At 40.8% G+C, this 18,430-nt stretch overlaps 1 protein-coding gene across 1 annotated transcript; it reads left to right on the top strand.

The window, feature by feature from the left end:
* Positions 1 to 1,526: 1,526 nt before the first annotated feature.
* Positions 1,527 to 18,076, top strand: ywhag1 (3-monooxygenase/tryptophan 5-monooxygenase activation protein, gamma polypeptide 1). The gene is made up of 2 exons (XM_072662229.1): positions 1,527 to 1,836; positions 15,207 to 18,076. The coding sequence occupies exons 1-2, from the start codon at positions 1,750 to 1,752 to the stop codon at positions 15,861 to 15,863; spliced, it is 744 nt and encodes a 247-aa protein (XP_072518330.1). The 5' UTR covers positions 1,527 to 1,749; the 3' UTR covers positions 15,864 to 18,076.
* Positions 18,077 to 18,430: the final 354 nt, after the last annotated feature.

Below are 18,430 nucleotides of genomic sequence, written 5' to 3'. Positions count from 1 at the left end.
GAGTGGTGGTCATAGGGAACAAAATGTGGTCTACACAGAGAGAGTGGTGGTCATAGGGAACAAAATGTGGCCTACACAGAGAGAGTGGTGGTCATAGGGAACAAAATGTGGTCTACACAGAGGGAGTGGTGGTCATAGGGAACAAAATGTGGTCTACACAGAGAGAGTGGTGGTCATAGGGAACAAAATATGGTCTACACAGAGAGAGTGGTGGTCATAGGGAACAAAATATGGTATTCACAAAGAGAGTGGTGTCAAAGTGATTATTATGTGGTCTACAGAGAGAGTGACTGTGGTTATAAGGAGAAATTGGTGGTCTACACAGATGGGGTGGTGGTCACAGACAGAAAAGCGCGGTATACAGACAGAGAATGATGGTCATAGATAGGAAAGAGTGGAATAGAGAGATGAGGTGGTGTTCATAGACAGAAAAGAGTGGTGGTCATATATTGGATAGAGTGGATTATAAAGACAGAAAGAGAGAAAGAGAGAGAGATGTGGTCTACACCAAGAAAGTGGTGGTCATAGGAAACAAAATGTGGTCTACACAGAGAGAGTGGTGGTCATAGGGAGCAAAAAGTGGCCTACAGAGAGAAAATAGCGCCGTTATAGGAGGAAACTGGTGGCCTACACAGAGAAAGTGGTGGTTACAGGGAACAAAAGGTGGTCTACACAGAGAAAGTTGCCATCATAGGAAGCAAAATATGGTCTACAGAGAGAAAGGGGTAGTCATAGGGAGCAAAAGGTGGTCTACAGAGAGTAAGTAGTGCTGGTTATAGGAGGAAACTGGTGGCCCACACAGAGAAAGTGGTGGTCATCGGGAGAAAATCAAGGTCTACAGAGAGAAAGGGTGGTCATAGATGGGAAAGAGTGGATTATAAAAAGTGAGCGAGTGAGAGATAGAGGTGATCATAATTAGGAAAGTGGACTAAAGAGAATAAGGCGAGAAAGCCAAGGGCTGGTCTAGAGAGAGAGGGTGGTCTACTAAGAGATAGTGGTGGTAAGAGACACTGTAGTCGTAGGGAGAAAGGGGTGGTCTGCAGAGAGAGCGACCGAGAGAGAGATAATCATGTAAGCCTGGACAATAGAGAGAGAGAATGGAGAGGCTGGAACAGGGGTGTGTACTAGAGAGAGAGAGAGAGAGAGAGAGAGAGGAAGAGAGAGAGACTGTCATGGGGCAAAAAAAGGGTCGAGAGAGATAGAGGGAGAGAGGGAGAGAGAGAGTGAGCGAGACTCCCGTTGTGATAAAAAGCCCGTTTGCAGACAGTCTGCAGCAGCGACTGATTTCGGGGCGTGTCAATGTTGGGGAAAGAAGCCCACAAAACACTACATTTCCCAGCATCCCTGTGGGGCAGAGGCGGGGTTGGTGAGGGGTGGGCCCGAGCTCCTGATTTCAGAGACCACCGCTGATTGGCCGTGTCATTAGCGAGCCAACGCCCACATGCCCAAATAAGGCGTGTTACATCGACGGCCCGCGGCCCGCCCACTTCGCGGCGATGACGCAATCGTGTGAAAGCGTGAGAGGGGGTCCGTAGTGCACGCGCTCACAGCGGGGAGCAGCTGCAGCAGCGAGCAGGAGCAGGAGCAGGACACACTCGCCTCCCGTGTTACCGCATCGCCACCGAGAGCCCCGAGAAACCCCACTCACACTCACACACACACCCTCACACACCCTCAGCACTTACTCCATCTCCAGCTCGACGAGCGCGAGACACGAAAAGGCACCCCACCAAACCAAAAGAACCGACAATGGTGGACCGCGAACAGCTGGTTCAGAAAGCCAGGCTGGCCGAGCAGGCTGAGAGATACGACGACATGGCAGCTGCCATGAAATCGGTAAGTTTGGACGCTGAGACACGAAAGTGTGCGATAAGTTGACTGCCTGAGTCTGTGTTTAACGTTTTCGTGGCTCCGTCTGGTTCCGTCCGTCTGTGTTCACGGACGCGGTGTGCCATCCTTCAGCCGTCTTCACCCCTAACGGTCCGCAGCTGAACCGTTAACTTTCAAAAAATTTGAATGTAAACAGCCAACCGTCTTTTTTCAAATCCCCTCTGAATTCCAGTGCAGTGCCTATAGTGGCCATATTCACCCCAGAAACGCCCTGCTGGGGGTTTACACGACCGGGCCAGTTTGACAGGGCATTTAAACGCTGTCTGGACCGCTTTCAACGACTTAGCTATCTACCACGCTCGTTTTGAGCCATTACGACCGAACCTCGCCCAAAACCTCCTGCCAAGCGGTCCAGTTTCAGTGCTGGGCGAATGCGGGCTGTTTGATGTCGGGGCGGTGCCTTGTACCAGAACAAACCCCTGGACTACTAGCTGGCTACATCGCCATAGAAGGACCGAGGGGCACAATAACGAGCCACAAACAGCACCAGAGCCACGTTTCCTCTCACCTTCATCGATATAATTGGGTAAAAATGTGAAAATGGTCATTTTTCAGTTTACACGAGTCTCGAAGCGCGGTGTCGTTTTAGGGAAGGTGCTTGTCAGGTTGGAGGATGCTGATATCTGCATAGTAGCTAGATATGTCCAATCTCACGTAGCCCACTATTCCCTATATAGTGCACTAGAGATTGAAGTAATGGTTTGTTCACAGATAGTGCAGTAAATGTTACATAGCCTATGGGCGAATACTGCCTAATTTACTTCTATTAGACATACAAATGACTAATTGGGTGTGGAAGCTGTTATTCCATGACCCAAATAGTGCACTACATAGGGAGTAGGGAGTCATTTGAGATTCAGCCAAGCCAGTGTCTACACTCTTCTCTCCTGTCCTCAGTATAGCTTTGTGTCTCGGATGACTGAGACAAAACCTGAGGTGAATGTGCTGTTACTCTAGATCATATCTTTTCTGTTATATATATGGTATATGTAAATATATATTCTATGTAATGTAATTCACTATATATATGTGTATATATATATATATATATATATATATATATATACACACACACAGACACACATGCTAGATGCATTTCTCCCACTAGGCGTGTCGTGGTGCAGCAGCACCCGTAATGCACCATTTCTTGCAATTCATCAACCCTCACCTAGATAGGATGGGATCAAACACACCCTCCACTAAAACCCCAGGAGAGCATACTAGCATACACATAGGGAAACCTTCATAATGTCACAGCACCCACCCCACCCACCTCATCTTCAGCCTGTTTTAACCATACAGTCCAGCTCTATCCTATCAAAGCAAAGGAACACCTGCATTTCTCTACAAATCAAATGCCGTCTTCTGACTAAACCGTCTGCTATAGGCCCCAGTTATCACAGCAGGAGGAGATGCACTGTAGGCTAAACCGCTGCATGTCAGGGTCTCGCCTCAGGCTCATCAATCCCCTCGTGTCCGGCTCTCTTGAGCAGAAAAGTGCAGCGGTCCATTAGGAAGCGAAGAGGACAGCAGGCCGTCCGCTGATGAAAAATGCTCCGTCATGGTCCGATGGTGGCTTTTCTTGGGGGAGGGCGTGAACCAGCATCTCTTATCTCTAAATGGAAAGTGACAGAGGGAATGGGACGAAGCGTGCTGCTCTTAGGTGCACCGTCTGATGTGCCATTAGCACCTAATGATCATCGCTTCGATTTGGTCCTTTTAAAGGGCTGTGTAACAGATTGCATATGGTTATGGATATTATTAGGGGTGCACCAATACGGCAACCTTGGGCCAATATTTTTCTTTTACAGATCTACTGGTTCAGAATACTTTTAGGATCAGTTGGGGATAAGGTCCAATATCTTGGCTTCTCTAATGCTCTTGTGGCTGAATGCAGTCACTTCCGTCCATGGAAAGCCTTCCATGGACATTGGAGACAGTTCCTCCAACAAAAGCAGAAAAAAAGCCTTTTTAATGCCCTTGTTTTCGGAAGAAACTATGAATGAGCAGTCCCAATACTTTTGTCCATAAAGTGTAGGATTCCAATATCTTTGTGCATTTATACATATTATATAGTCATTATACATGTATTACATCACACATTGCTAATTGGACTTGTTTAATGTTTAATAATGCTGCAGTATTGTATCAGGGTTATTCACTGTACATAGTGAATACACATTCTGTACGCTAAGGAGGACAATCACCGTTATGCTAATACAGGACCACTTTCTCCCACCCAAATATCAACCTTCTACCAGTGGCTGCATATTTGAGACTTTGTTGAACGTTGAGCAGTTGAGTCTCATTGGGTTCTGATTCTACAGCCAGCCCAGTAGTGTTCAGAAATGCTTGAACAGCAGCTCTAAAATCTCAGCTTCTTTTGATACCACCATATTCACCCATAAGATAAGCCAATGGCACTATTGAGTATTTGTTGAGTCATTCCCGAGGAATGCCGTTTGGATCGGAAACTTGTTAGAAACAGGTCGGCTTTTTCTACACTATAAAAGGGCAGGTGTGACGATGGCCCGGTATTTCAGCAAATCTCTGGGACCCTATTGCTTCGAGATCAAGGCAGGGTTAAGGATGTGATCCAGATGGGAGAATTAGGAGGGTCCCTCTGCAGCAGAGGGCCAGCAGGGTGTGTCGGAAACCCTGCCCATTTCTTTTTTTCCCCCCATGGGGAATCCCTCACTCCTCTCTGACCTAATAAAATATCATAATCCCTCCCTCCTGTGAAGCATAAATGTAATAAATTAATCAGAGTGATGGGAGAGGGTTTTGTGATAATGACATCAAGCTGTAGTCAAGCTGTATTACAGCACTGAGACCATGACTGCACTGCTACCATCACTAATGCCACTATTAATTGCTTATTACTACTAGCCTACTTTTCCCTTATCAGCCTAGCATTGCTACATCTAGTGTACTATAATTGCTACACACCAGCAGTGATTTACTGGAGCTTACAGTGACATCTCTTGCGACTGTATATTTAGAGCATGAATATGAATTGCTCCAGAAAGCAGATTTAAAATAGGTTGTCATCAATGAGGCACAGTCATTGTTTTTCCAAAGATCAAAGTATTTACCTTGTATTTTGGTTTTAGTAGGTGGTGTAGGCCTCATTGTGGCATGGCACTCTTTTGTTTTAATGTACCAGTGGCAAATTCATTCTGACATGTTGTGGCCTAGCTGTCACACTGGCGGTACGTGTTCATGCCTTTGGGTCAGGGCTTAGCTCAGGTCAGTTACATTTATTCAGCAAAAGCAAACTGCCTTCTCCTCACATAAATCAAGGCGTCAGTGATGGATGCATAAAACTGCAGACCTCCCAGGCAGGAACAAGTGCATTTGTCTATCTCTACAGAATCAATTTTCAGCAATTGCCATGTCTAATGTATATATGTAATTAGTAGTTTTTTTTATTTCTTTCAAAGAAACATTATGTAGCAGTTGTATCTTAAAATAACAGCCTTAAAAGGCCTCAAAAGGCATCTCTGTCATTGCCACTCTTGACTAAAACTTTGCTATTGGACTATGTAACTTTGGTGGAGCTACACAAGATCTCTATAACGTTTGCATACCCATATTTGTGTAAATCTTTTACTCTACTTTTTTAGTGAACATGATTATTTCAGTTATAATGCCTGTTCTGTATATCTTAGCTTGTCCAGAAATGCATGTGTACATTTGTCCACAAGGGGGTGCTCAAATCCGCAGTGGAGTAAAAGACAATTACGCTCCCCAACCGTAAGAGCCCAGGAGTAGAAAAAAATACCAATTCTGGCATTATGCTGCTTTTAAGATGTGCAGCCTGCTAAAAATCTGTGAACATAACATAGATCAGTGTTCAAAAGTTGGACTCAATATTGTCATCAAAATAAAACCAATTAGTGTGCAGATAAATGTATGAAATGATTCTGATATGCTTGTCCCGTGCACATTCACTAGTTTCAAATAATTAGCAGGACATTAGGGATTTGTAGAGCGTCCAGGATGATGAACACAGCCGTACAAGGATGTGTATTGATACAGTATTGATAATCAAGTTATATCAAAATGAATACCCATCATATTTAAACAGTGTGATTCAATCTGAGGTGCATATTAGATCATTACAGTAGATTATTAATACTTTTATTCACTCATTGTTTGCAGAAGTCTTGACTGTCAGTGTGCAACCACTGCTTTAAATGATGTATATGGTCATTTTAACAAACATTAATAAAGCAAGTGATACCAAACATGTGAATGCTATTGCAGAATTTACAGAGCCCATTAACAGAACAAAGGAAACGCTAAAGACAGTTTGGTTCACATCCTTTCATTTCAAGACATTCAGTCACCCTTCGGAAGAAGCAGTCTTTGTCACCATGATGTCATGTTGCTTATAGCAACAAGCCACCCAACGTCCGGCGCTGTCACTCAGTAATTCTATCACAGTAAGCCAGCACTGGCAGAAAACACTGATGGTCCCACTGCCCTTTGCAGAACCGATTATTACACTGTACTTTACGCCTAACGAGCAGTGAAGGAGCTGCCGTATGTAAGTGCTTTACACACGGGTGTGATTTTTAACATCGCAAATGCAGAACACGCAGCACTCGTCCTCCCACTCTCTTCCAGCAGGCACCACCGCAGCCATGGCTCTAAGACACAGGCACACAGCAGTTCATGTTCTTTCAAAGCCTTCGAGTTATAAAGCATTTATGTGTTGTATTTTTAGAAGCATGCAGCAGCTTCAGGGATGCTTAAAAGATCCAGTCATTTTATGATTATATAACAATGAGCTCCATCAAGCTAGAAGCACCCTCCCCCTGCCCCTTTCCAGTTTCCAGTTTGTTCTTTCATTCATTAATTCATTCATTTGTAGCTCCCTTCGCCCTCCTCCTTCCCTAGCATTCAGTCATTTACTCATTCACCGAACATGTCCTGTTCATGTTCACAGTGTCATGCTAGGTATCCCTCAGGGTCTCTCTGCCTTCCTCACCATGGAGGAAAGGTTGTCACACACTGTCACACTCATAAGAAAGTTGAGAGAGTGTGCTAGAGAAGGACACACAGAGACAAGAACTGTAGAGTAGATAGAGACAGTGTAAAGGTAGTGGGACTGACAAATGGTGTATACTGTCAGTAGCCAATGTAATGATATTTTAACGCAGTACTCCCAACATCACCTAAACCTTCTGCTCTTCTGAAGTTTAATATATCTGGAAATAATTGGTTTACAAATATCAGTCAAATCTAAACATCTGATTGTATGAAAATGACAATAAAGCTAATATCTGTTGATATATACTATGATATTAAAAAATACAGGAATTGTCACCAGAAGTCTATAATCCAACACGTAATTATTTTAATAATGCACTCAATGTGTCCAAGATTGGAGTAAAATAAATTATTTTGGGCAGATATCATTAGCCTGTCATAGATATGATATAAGTCATTTAATTAAGTTTGCCTTATGGGCCATTGCATGTCCTGCGATTATTGCACATGCCCACATTGTAATGGCGATGCTGAAACGATATATTGAACGTGATATTTTAAACACAGTTATTTCACAGAAAAGTGATAACAGAAAATACTTTTTTAGACACAATGCTTAGTACTGTTCAGCATTGTTCCTTTTCCTTTTTGGGCTTATGCTTGTTGTCATGCTTGTGATGGGGCGGTTGTGATGTTAAGATATAGCACAAGCTACTTAAAAGACCAAGCTTTATAAGCGAACAGAGAGCTTCTTTTATAATTGCGTTATCACTGGTTTTCTCAGTCAGACCCGCTGGCCTGCAGAGCACAGATCAAACAAGGGCACAGAGGTGCCTGTTCCTGACGTTGTGCTGATTTTCAGCACCTCTGGGGTTTGAATAAATAAATGCAAATAGTGGACACTAGACAAGCTTTAATTAATGAAACAGTGTATTTGGAACGTTTCTGGTTATGACACATTTAGATATGAATGATATGGGTTTTGCTCTGGCAGATGAATGCTTCGGATACAGGACGAAGACAGTGTGAGGATGTTGAATGGGGTGTTCTTGATTATCAGATACGTTAACTGCTTCTGATGTCTTCCACATTAGGCACACCCGTCAGTCCCTACGCAGGCCTGAAAAAACATGCAAACAAGCAAGACTTCATATCCTCTTATTGAAGCTAGAGCATGTAATTCTGCACTGTCCTTTTCCTAATATAAATCTGTGTCAATGCATAACGATTTTTTCAAATTTATGAGTAGGATATCAGATTTTAGATATTTTGACACATTACAGCAAAATGCAAAATTAATCAGTCTGGAGGCTTTTGCCAAACCAGTCAATCTAAGCAAACTGGTAACTAATTTTGGTAACTAAAAAAGGGTTCTACATAGTACTGTAAATCGGTGCTTTGAATTGTAATTATAGTGGAACTATAGTGGTGCTATACTGAATCATTTTAACAGGTTTTATAAAGAATCTTCTACAAAAGGCTTTCCAGCAACATGAAAAATGCTTTAACCAGACAAAAACATCATTGAGTTGTCACGACTCTACATAGAACAATAGCCTTTAGTAAAGAACCCTTAAAGAACCCTTTTTTTTTTTACAAGACTACAGTACCACCTTGCTTTATGTCATTAATTTGTTCAAAGACTCACACCCTGTAAGCCCCTATAAGCAACACCATAACACCATTAAGGTAATGCATCATTAGATTTTTCTCATAGATTTATACATTTTGATTGCTGCTAATGTAAACGTGTGATGGATGTCTATGTGCTTGATGGGACAATGGTGGAAGTTGGAGGAAAAAGATGAGATGGCAGCAAACGTTTCACCCTTTTCATGGCGCTTTATCATAGCCAACTAAAATTTCAATGATATAGCATAATGCTTAGTAGCACCATCATTGGCGCTGGGAGTAGAAACTTTCATCATAGCCATGGGGACAAATGTATTACAAATAAGACACTGCTAATAACACAGATACAAACACAATATTAAATAAACTAATCATGAACCAGTGCAGCCACACGGCAGACCACTAGAACATTTTTTTGCAGACTGACATAAAGTTGCATAAACTGGTGGTTAGTCAAATTTTATTTTCCTTATTTTTATTAAATATTTTCACTGTAAAGTCAAAAATATCGTAGGTGGAGGCATTACTGAATGAGCTTTAGAGACGTACAAAACACTATAGGCCAATTTCCCAGACCTACAAGCAAAAAGGCTTCTGTATAAGATTAAAAATGGGGTCTTTGACCCATACCAGTAGTAGAACAACTTGTGATGCTATATAAAACCATATACCAAAAGGTTCCTCCATCAATGGTTCTTAATAGAACCACTGCCTTTAGTAAAAACCTGTTTTTTGATAGTACCATTTAGTCTGTGTCAATCTCCTCAAAGAAATAATAATAATAAAAAAAAAAAGAGTTTGCATTTGGCTGCATTTTTTTGTTGATGCTATCTGTGCATAGAACTTGAGGTGGTTTTAAAATGACACCTACACATGGCACCCTTTTTAAGCGCAGGGTAGTGGAACTGGTTTTGGTTACTGACTGCAGTGGATTGCAGCCTCAGACTAATAATGACGCACTGGAAGTAATCACATACATACAGAATGTTATTTAGACAGCTAATTAGCAGTTTGGATTTTGGAACACACATGCCTATTGAACCAATAAACAACACATGCAGTCAAATGCAAAGTTATTATATAGGAATGACTTGATTTGGTACTGAAATAATTCCTATCAATGAAATAAGTTGGCATTTTACCACAATCTAATCTAATAATTAATTAAGCAATTCAGTCTGTACTGTTGAAGTATTGAATTTTGATATACAGTGTAGTCAATTTTGTCAGAGACCAGACACTGGATGAAATATGAATGAAAGTTCTAGTAACACTCAACATGGTCTGTTTACGAACAATAAAATTAGCCAGTCAGCTTGCTGGTTACGCTGCAAGCGGAGGAATCCCTTCTCAATGTGGAGATCTGCGCAAGTGCAGTAAAAGGCGTGTTTTTTGTGCATTATTGAGCTGAACGCTACAAACTATTTTAATTGGTAATTTGACCTTCAGTTTCCAGTATTTGGTCTCTCCTCGTTCACAGAGCTAGAAGCCTTCTTTAGTTTACAATGTCTATTGTGTCTGATTTGACTGATTTTCTTTTCCTCTTAGTGTCGGGGGAAGCTTATATGGCTCAGTAATCAAATGCCATTAGTTCAGAGTTAAATTTGAAAAAAGACAATGTAAAGTAGAAACCGACCCCTCTAAACCAGTTGTGACGTCTCTTACTCTTTACCTATCCCTCATGTTCTGTCACAAGTATACCTCTACATGCTGTTTTTCTCTTTCTTCTGCCCTTTGTTCTTCTGCCTTCCATTCGCTCTACCTCCTTTTTTTCTCTCCCGCCTTGCCTTTTGTTCCTTTCACCATTTCTTGATTTATCATAACCTACAATGGAGGTCCAAAGTCCAATGCTTGCTCATTTAACGGCTGACTGCCAGCTTTACGATGGGTCTTATTATGCAACTCGTGCCCTGAGATTAGGACTAGAAATCTCAGCGCAACTACAAAGAGCTCGTGGACAGTGCACAGTTATGTCCATGCAGTGTGTTGCAAGACTGATTGTGAAATACTAGTGTAACCATCAGATTGCAAGTTGTTTTGTGTGCCTATAGTCATGCAACTGAGCTGCAATCAAAGCTAGTTTAGTAAGATGACCCATGTAAGTTCATGTCCCTGAATATAATAAGCATGATTCATTAAATTGCAACATTTTAAAAAGCAGAATTATTGTTTTTCCGTAAGCATCCATACAAATGTAATAACTGTTACCACTCAAAGAGATGTAGAGGTGGGAAATATGACAATATTTAATTGTATTGTGATCAATTTTGTTATCATGATAAACAATATTGTGTTTTTTTAAAGAATTTTGTGGTAATTGTCAGTGCTTAAAGAACACTGTCCAACTTCACAAGTATTACGAAATAAGATATGTCAATTATTTTTTAACAAACCAAGAGCGTATGCAAATTTTTGGTTGTATATAAATCCATGAAAATAACACACTAAAACATGTAATGGGTAATGTTGGATATTTAAAATTGCACTACAAGCATTGCAGCATTTTTTCTTATTCAGAATGTAGTTGTTGAATATTACTGTGTTAAACCGGAGATACATGCACTTATGCTGTGATTGACCACAGGAGTGTTTGTTGGTGCAGCAGGTTGTGCTGCTCTGCAGTGGATTTGGGTCTCAGATGATGGTTGGTAAGGTGTAGCAGGCTTGAGTGTGCCTGAAAGAGAGAAAAGGTCATGTGACTATGGGGAATATGAACTGGCCGATGGAGTAAAGGATCATCTTTAGTAAGACAGCTGCTGCTGCCAGCGAGCCAGCTAGCTGCAGCCTTTTCCTCTTTTACCCAGCCCCCACCCTGCACACCCACACACCCTAATGCACTTCTGCGCTAAGCTCACACACACACACACACACGCCATCACATACATGAACACGCACTATTTGTCCCTTTAACACACGCCCACGCACATACTCGTTCTCAACACATTTCTTCTCTTGCATGCGTACATTAAAGCACACATGCATCTCTGCAAACGTGTGGACGCTATTGCTGTATCCAGGGCTGCGGTAGAAAGCGCCCAAACAAAGAAGATTGCCCTGTTTCTATGGAAACAGAAGATGGTGTGCGATATACTGCTCTTGGCTTACCCTCAGCATCTGGGAAAGAAAGGAGGTGTGTGTGTGTGTCTATGTAGTAAAGGGAAGATGCTAAAGGTGGTAGCAGTGTGGTGGCATGCAATGGCAAAAGCATGTTGCTGTTTTTTTTCCATGAAGTTTTAAGATGTTTTTAATTCTGTTGATTTCTGTGCTTATTGTTCTCCCCATTTGTATCTAAGACATTGGATGCCATAGAAGAACCACTTTTGGTTGTATATGGAACCATTACAGACAGCTAGAGAGGTAGACAAACATAGATAGATAGACAGACAGATAGATAGACAGAGAGATAGATCAACAGACCAACAGATTGAGAGAGATAGATAGTTAGATACATAGATAGATAGAGACTTGTAGAGGGATAGACAGACCAGTTATATTAAGAGGGACAGAGAGAAATGACCTAAGTGACAGTAAAGATTCGGTTCAAGGCAATTTAAACCTGAGGATTGTGTCGCAACTGCTCATAAGTCCATAAGAACTAGTTTTTCTTTATCCTAACGTTTGAAGATATAGAAAATATAAAAGTCATAGTTTGAGCAAAGTTTCTGTGCTAAGTGGTTCTTGAGTTATTGATCCAGGAAGAATAGTAATAATAATAATCTTAAGAAAAAGAAGCCAAGAGATAATATATTGCTTTGATTTGCAGGCGCTGTGATTAGGATTGTCAGTTACACTCATTCTCTTGCTGGTAAAATAATCAAAGGCCATTTGTCTGGACTCCCAAGCTTAAAGAAGGAGTTTGTGTGCATATGTGTATGACCTTGCTGTATTTAACCAGTAACATAAAGAAATCTTATTTGGCTCATGTTGTTTGATCAGCTTACAAGGTAGAAAAAAGCAGGAAAGCAAAGAGCAGAAGACCCATCACTCACTGTCATTAAATCTATATATGACTCATAGGGAAAATGCATTCTCCTTCAGTTGTGAGGAGACAGAATGATGCAGCAGAAAAGGCGGTTTCTCCACAAGGTAGTCCAGGAGATGGCTGAAGAAAGATTAAAGAGAAAGCGAGAGGGAGGGGAGGAGAAACTGAATTACAGCCAGCAATCCTCCTGCTGGCAAATTGTTAAATTACAGCTCAGAAAACCATTGGCAAGGGACTGCTTGGGGTTTCTACTACTCCGTTACTGTTAGCAGTTCATTTATTTCATCCAAGCTAAAAAATATAGTCTATAGACTCAAACATTAAAATATAGGGAAAAATTAAATGAAACACTGATTTAGAAAACAACATTTGAATCTAAATGAACAGGAGCTTCCTTAAGTGTCCCGAATCTACCCCATATTTATAGGTATTAAGTTGAAGCAGAGTGTTTAAGTGACACTGGACTATTAAAACAAAACATCTGTACTATATTCATTTCATCACATTTGTAACGAATGAATGTTGTGTCCTCATAATGCGAACCATGTAGAGTAATCCAGATTTCTACATTTTTTTTAATGGACTTTTTTGGCTCTGGAAACTATCGTGCTTGACACTTCTAAATTCAGGGATATGCACTGTGGATACATATGATACTTGAGCACAGGCATTATCCAAGATTCACTGCTATGGACCTAGCAGCCTGTAGTATATATGCAGCACAAAGCTGTGATGCCTATAAATATCCACACTACAAATCCTTGGAGCAAAAGTTATTAGTAGTGTTCGTCAGTGAAAACCACACAGGCCACACAAAAGACAGTAGCTTCATTCACAATAAGTCACTTTATCCCTACGTTCCCATCATTCCTCCCATTCAGAGTTTTCATGCTATTTTTACACTGACCAAGGACCGGCGTCCACCACCTTTAAAGTCCTAGCCAGAGTATTGTAAGTAGGAGGAGCTAAACCGCTCTCAGGTCAGCATCCTCCACTGCCCATCTTCATTCAGAATTTTTCATTAGTTGTCAGAGCAAGCGGAGAGGGGATTACCAGTGACCCTAATGCTTTGCCGTTGCCCAAACAGCTCAGCCACTGCATCATGGGATGAAGTGAGGTTAGTGTGCTTTTAGGGTTGGTCCCAAATGATTCTGAATCCTTTCCTTTTTATAAGTATGAAATGAATCAGCAAACACTGTTAAAACCTATTTATTAATTTCAATGGCTTGCAGCTTATGTGACTCCTAATAAATGAAAGCTCGCTGGGGCTGATTAGTGCAAATGAGATCATGTCTCTTATTCAAACCTAAATGGGCTTCTTTCATTCGTAGTTTCATTTCCTCTTCGGTGGAAGTATGTCCTTAAACCTACATCAAAAAGCTCTGCAGTTTTCCCCTCAACTTCTCTGTCCTTTGCAGAAGAGAAAAGCAGCTTAAGTCAAGCAAATGAATAAGTGATGCTTAATTCTTTTGTCAATTTAAAGATTGTTTAAATGGTTTGCAAGGGATCTTATTATTAGATGGTGTTGAGGTGGAAGTTAAAGGAAGGGAGGAGTTTTAAGCTTTTGCTTTATTGCCATCACTGTTTCACAACAACACAAGGCTATTTATTCTCCCACTGACTTTCTTTGAGCTTTTAATTTGACTTTTAATGTTTTAAACCTCACCTCACCAAACTCACTTTGATTGACACTTATCACAAAGTAATAAGCAAAGACCCTGAAAGCAGGGCCTTAGTTAAACAAATAATTGTTGACATTTGTTATTTTTGCCATTGATATGTCTTGTGATATGTATTTATACAGACATGAACTAGCTACATGCTAGTTGGTGAAAAAAAGTTGCTGACATTATGGAGCACAAGTTCAAATACTGGGTCATGCTGCTTTGCTATCCACGGCCAGAGCCTGAGAGAGCACAATTGGTCATGATGGTGACTGGCACAAGTGTCTGTTAGCTGATGTATCAGAACTGGGAATTCACCGCTTTTCTCTAGTGATGCTGCATTAGCGGCAGTACTTAGGGTAATGAATATAGGAAGCAACATGGAACATGGGAGAAACATGGATGCTTAGATGGTTGGGTCACTCGACCCAGAGCTCCCCTTTTTACCACCTATAAAATTGGTGAAATTGAGCATACAGTCTGTTAAATGTGGTAAAAAGGGGAGCTCTGGGTCGAGTGACCCAACCATCTAAGCATTCATGTCAGAGTGTCCAAGAAAGCATAACTGGCCAACCTTGCTCTCTGTTAGCTGACGTTACAGAATTGGCGGTTAGTGTTCTCCAAGCGTGTTGAACTGTCCAATGCTATTGTGACAGTTTCAGAGGAAGCGTGTGATAGTCTTCATTTACCAGTGGTGGTAGCATTGTTTGGTAAAGTGAGTAATAAATGATTAAATTGAGAAGAAACTTGAAAACAAGACGTTTAATGTGAAATTTAAGAGATATTTAAGAAATTACAAACTATGTTATACAGAATTTAGGGCATTTTAAGCTCGAATACCATTTTCTGAAAGGTACAGGGAAATAGAGGGGCAACGGCTTTGACTCCTCCAAGATCTCCTCTATTGGTAATAGTGGAGATTTAGCTGCCTACTGTAAATAATTGAGGACAAATTTGAAAAGAATTACTCCTATGGTAGGAAACAAATGTGAAAATATGTATATCTGAAATGCCCTCCCTCTTTCTTCTTTGTCTCCTAGGTGACTGAACTGAATGAGGCACTGTCCAATGAGGAGAGGAACCTGCTCTCTGTGGCTTATAAGAACGTGGTGGGAGCTCGACGCTCCTCCTGGCGTGTCATCTCCAGCATTGAGCAGAAGACCTCTGCTGATGGCAATGAGAAAAAGATAGAGATGGTCCGCGCCTACCGCGAGAAGATTGAGAAGGAGCTGGAAGCCGTGTGCCAAGATGTGCTCAACCTCCTCGACAACTTCCTGATCAAGAACTGCAGCGAGGCCCAACACGAGAGCAAGGTCTTCTACCTGAAGATGAAGGGAGACTACTACCGCTACCTGGCCGAGGTGGCCACGGGCGAGAAGCGTGCCGCTGTGGTCGAGTCCTCTGAGAAGTCGTATAGTGAGGCTCATGAGATCAGCAAGGAGCACATGCAGCCTACGCACCCCATCCGCCTGGGCCTGGCCCTCAACTACTCTGTCTTTTACTACGAGATCCAGAACGCGCCTGAGCAGGCCTGCCACCTGGCCAAGACGGCTTTTGATGACGCCATCGCCGAGCTGGACACCCTGAACGAGGACTCCTACAAAGACTCCACCCTCATCATGCAGCTCCTGCGAGACAACTTGACGCTCTGGACGAGCGACCAGCAAGACGACGAAGGAGGCGAGGGCAACAATTAAAAACAGGAGAGCAGACGAGGTGAAGACCTTCGAAAATACCCGTTTCCTAGCCGTAACACAAAACACGCGTGCTCACAAAACAAAGAAAAACAAAAAAGTTGAAAAACAAAAGCTAAGTGAAAAATTGACAGAAAAAGGGGGCCTGGTGGAACTTTGGCAGCCACGTTTGCTGTTGGTTACTACCACAGCTGCAGTTCTCTTTATTTTTCCACAAATTGCCTACATTTAAATGGATTAAAAACACAATTGACAAAAGCTGAACAGGAATAGAAGTGAAACAAGAGGTACGCCTCTAATTTAAAAGTTGTGTTTAAATTAAAATAATTCAAATAAAGATTTAAAACCCCCGCTTCCGTGGTTGCCTCTGCAACATTTGCCAAAACTCCACTTTGAGGAAGAAAAGCCTGTCAGTAAGTCAGTCAGTACTAAATGACTAGGGTTGAAATACACCCAAACACTGGCATAGGGACTGTTCTTGTAGTGAAACATGAAGTTGAGCTGCTTATTTATAAGTGAGGAGGAAGTATTTTGAACTGTCAGGGGAAGATACAGTATATTGAAGCTTGAGCAGAAAATAATAATAAAAAGACAAAAAAAAAAACAAAGTAAAAACTTGAATGTCATCGCCTCGCAAAAGTTAAGAGTTTGCAAACGGGCTCCAGTGAGTGTGAAAGGGTGTTTTTTTTTTTCTATGTTAAATATATCTGTGGATCCTGATATGTGCCCAACACTTCTTTAAAACCTACATGGCAATTAAAAATGCTCCACAATAATTTAAACATCACTGTGGTTGCAGACTGCAAGTCTACTGTTCAAGAAACAGTAGTTTACAATGTATTACGAAAACAGTAACCTAGTAGAGTTTCTTGCCTATAAAGTACAGTGCTATCCCCTTTGACAGCTAAATCAAATTGTTGTCCTTTAAATGAAAACTGTTCTTATTATCATTATTATTATTATTGATATAATTTGGACATTTAGGAGGTCAAGTTTGAAGGTTTTATTATGCCATTACAATTTACCACCATGTACCACAGCATACGCCATTAATATATCTATCTATCTATATATATATCTATATATAATCTATCTTGTAATGACGTTACTTCAAAAAGTAATCTGTCTTAGCAAGGAATTCTAGAGAAATATCAGCAAATCCAGTGGCTTTGTCCTGCAAAATTAATTCTCCTGAACAATCCCTAATCACTTGGATCCCTGTTGTGATACACTGAACGGAATCGACTGGAACCATTAGCTGTTTTTCTTTATCGTTGGACTGAAGGTACAGTTAGAGACAGAACACTGGCAATGTCAAAACGGAAGTTGATCTGAAAGCAGCTTTGAGGTTTGTGGTATTTTTTTTTTCTTCTTCTTTTTGTTTACTTTTTTAATTTTCAAAAAAATGCACTTGCCTATTATACTGTTTCTCAGTGTAAGATGATTACTGCTCCAATATTCTCCATAATACAATATTGTGCATGCTGGTGATGTATTTATACTGTAGCTTGACTTTATTAACTTAAAAAAAGAACCTGTAGATGTTATGTATTCATATGAACAAGAAATGACTAGATTTCAATCTATTATTTTCTATTTATTACTTCCTATTGGATTGTTTAAATTTATTATGAGTTTTTGGTTTTCTTCTAATTTTCTTTTTCTTGCTGAAGTACGCTATACCAAAACAGTGATTGTTAACCATAAATTGATCTGTTATGGGCGTTGCTATAGTGACATGCGATTCTTGTATTTGGGTTTTAATAAACAAAAGGAGTGAAAAGACAAAAAAAGCGGACATTAAGACACCAGTGTTAGCTTAACACTTTCTGTCTGGTGTTTTTGTCATGGTGAAATTGAGGTCACATTGTAAAACGATTTAATGTTGTTCTTTGAATGACCTTTCCTCTCGTGCTTTTTGTTTTTTTTTTCTCTGTCATATTATACAGTGAGATATTGAAGATGAATCAGTGTTTATCATTTCCTCAGACGATGCGTTTCTGTAAGGAAATCACTCATGGACCATGATTTACTTTTTTTGTTTTAATTTTATTTTATTTTTTAACTTTTTTTTTTTACTTTTAGCTGTCTCTCCTGATATCTTAAATGTGAGTCATGTAGCGGATGCACAAGAGAAAAATAATAATAACTAATAATAATAATAATGATGATAATAAAACGTGAATTAAAACAGAACAACGCTCTTCTAACCACAATTCAGTGCTGCTGTTGTTATATTCCAGACGAGTCACGTCCGCACGCATGACCTCATCAGAGGAAACGTGCTGTTTGTGAATGTGTTGCTGCTTTGTGGAAATCATAATAGCAGTCTCTGGGCGTGTGTGCAGCTGCGAAATGGCGGTACGTTCACTGGAAACGATGTGATTTGATTTCAGGATGAAATGGCTGGGTTTGCTCAAGATAGAAGATAGATCGAGTACAGAGGCATGGGCAGAGAGAGTGAAAGACGCATCGTCAAACAGAGAAGTGTATAGGATAGCCAGCTGTAACTGATCACCAGAATAGAGGCACACTGTTCATGTCCCAGTGCTCCGGCTTCAACACACCCC

Source organism: Salminus brasiliensis, chromosome 1, assembly GCF_030463535.1.
Source record: "Salminus brasiliensis chromosome 1, fSalBra1.hap2, whole genome shotgun sequence".
Taxonomy (NCBI): Eukaryota; Metazoa; Chordata; class Actinopteri; order Characiformes; family Bryconidae; genus Salminus; species Salminus brasiliensis.
Note: the sequence above shows the minus strand (reverse complement) of the source record. Positions and strands in the feature narration are given on the sequence as shown.